The 2,500-nt window shown below is 41.8% G+C and overlaps 1 protein-coding gene across 1 annotated transcript in view; it reads right to left on the bottom strand.

The window, feature by feature from the left end:
- The window catches only part of w (eye pigment precursor family transporter white), a gene marked incomplete at its 5' end in the record, with an annotated part of 41,190 nt that overhangs the window by 218 nt on the left and 38,472 nt on the right, over positions 1-2,500 (bottom strand). The window contains 1 exon segment of the mRNA XM_076176104.1: positions 1-982. This exon segment is cut by the window's left edge and continues 218 nt beyond it. Within this exon segment, the coding sequence (XP_076032219.1) occupies positions 709-982 (274 nt within the window).

The following is a 2,500-nucleotide window of genomic DNA, read 5'->3' as shown; positions in this document are numbered from 1 at the left end:
CACCTTTTAAGGTTTCGAAGAGAATTCGAATCCTTTCAAGTTAAGTCTTCATTGAATCCTGTAGGATTTCACATCAACTCCAACACCACGTAGGAAAATAGTCCTCCTTCCTATAGATCTTGCAAAGACCTTCTGCAAGTCCTACAAGGATCTTCAAGTCCCTCGTAGGTCGTTGTTGTAGTTTATTGTTGTATCATGGAAGTCCTACAAGGATCTCAGGATCCTTTGTAGGTCGCTGTTGTAGTTTATTGTTGTATCCTGGAGGTCCTACAAGGATCTCAGGATACTTTGTAGGTCGCTGTTGTAGTTTATTGTTGTATCATGGAGGTCCTACAAGGATCTCAGAATCCTTTGTAGGTCGCTGTTGTAGTTTATTATTGTATCCTATAGGTCCTACAAGGATCTCAGGATACCTTGTAGATCGCTGTTGTAGTTTATTGTTGTATCCTGGAGGTCCTACAAGGATCTCAGAATCCTTTGTAGGTCCTACAGTGATCTAACCCTTCATAGATCCTTGTTGCTCTTCATGCTTCCTGAAGGATCCTACAAGGAGCTTCGAGTCCTCATGTAGATCGTTGTTGTTCTTCCTTGGCTCCTGAAGGCCCCACAGGAAGCTTCGAGTCTTCTTTTAGATCGTTGTAGCACTTCGTTGGTTCCTGAAGGGTCCTGCAAGGAGCTTCGAGTCCTCTTTTAGATCGTTGTAGCTCTTCATTGCTTCCTGAAGGTCTTGGCGAGGAGTGCCAGGAAGGCCACCAAACGGTAGCCGAAGAAAAGAACGAAGAGGCAGACAATGTCGAAGTAGATGTTGCTCCTGTCGTAGTGGAGGAAGGCGAGAACGGCTCTGCCGTCCGGGAAGCAGGCGGTGGAGTTGTTGTTGCAGGCGATAAAGTCCACGTCCTTCCACTGGTTGATGAGGAGAGCCTCGTTGCCGTAACTGAACCAGGACAGGTAGCGGAACCACGTCAAGTACCACGGTACTGATCTGCATCGAAAGAGGAGAAAATAATGGGGTTTATTTAACGGATATATATATATATATATATATATTTATTTATATATATATATATATATGTACATATATATATGTATATGTATATATATATATGTATATGTATATGTATATATGTATATATGTATATGTGTGTGTGTGTGTGTGTGTGTGTGATTCACCTTGGTCTTTGGATCACGTGTTGGACTCGTGATCGACAGCTATTTCCCTCCCGGAAGAGAGCTCAGAGCTTGTATGGGTAATGCTATGACCTTACACGCACACACACACCCAACTCCCCGCCCACGAGAGTTGAAGTAACAACTCGAAGCGCAGCGATACTGAAATAATTTTAGCCCTGGGCGGGATTCGAACCAGGTACCGCCGGTACCGCCATACTGAGAGTCTGGGACTCTACCAACCGCGCCACCGAGTCGTGTGTGTGTGTGTGTGTGTGTGTGTGTGTGTGTGTGTGTGTGTGTGTGTGTGTGTGTGTGTGTGTGTGTGTGTGTGTGTGTGTGTGTGTATACATACACATCAATTCATAAATTAATAAACAAATGAGTAAATAAATAGATGAATAAAAAAAAGACAAAAAAATATACATAAATGAAAATATACAAATGAAAGAGTAGGAATAAAAAAGTAGCAAAAATGATAATGAATTAAGATAAATAAATAAACAAACAAACAACTCCGTTGCCCCAGGTCTCTCACACGAGACCCGCGGCCTCCAGATAACCGGCAACAGCCACCGGCCCCTCGGAGCAGCACGAAATACATTAATAAATTAATTAGATAAGACAATAGATGAATAAATGAATGGATAAGCAAATAAATATATTAAAAATAGATTAATAAGTAAGCGAACAAACAAATGAAAAATAGAAATAAATAGATAAGTAAATAAATGAATAAATAAACAATTGGTAGAGGTAGAAGCTATTGCTGTACATTGGTAATTGCAATGGTAACGATAATAGTAATTAAAACGGTAATGGTAATCTTTTATAACATTAATATTGATAGTGACCGTAACAATATAATCAAACATTGATCCAAATCTTCTACCTTTCGCCAGGCGATTTTATTCAGACCTGAGGCCTACAAAGGGTGTGTGGGGGGGGGAGGGGGCTAAGATCTTAATGACGTCCCTACGGATCGCAGTCACGCAGACTTCTTTGGTAACTGGAGTCTTGCTCTGAACTCAAAGAAGAATGCCAGTCACGATCTAGTAAGCTTTACCTAGCACTTCCGTGCCCTCTACCAGAGACAATAGAAGCGCTGGTGACTGGGAACGATGACTCATTGCCCCACTTTTTGCCATGACGTCATTAACATCTCCTGACGTCATCAGCACCTCCTGACGTCATCAGCACCTCCTGACCTCATCAGCACCTCCTGACGTCATCAGCACCTCCTGACGTCATCAACATTTCTTGACGTCAACATATAATGACATATATAATGACGTCATCTACATATAATGACGTCATCAACATATCCTGACGT

The sequence above is a fragment of the Oratosquilla oratoria genome, chromosome 38, assembly GCF_046742065.1.
Source record: "Oratosquilla oratoria isolate Oo_2021 chromosome 38, ASM4674206v1, whole genome shotgun sequence".
Classification (NCBI taxonomy): Eukaryota; Metazoa; Arthropoda; class Malacostraca; order Stomatopoda; family Squillidae; genus Oratosquilla; species Oratosquilla oratoria.
The sequence above is the reverse complement of the archived record's forward strand: the minus strand, read 5'-3'. Positions and strand labels throughout refer to the sequence as shown.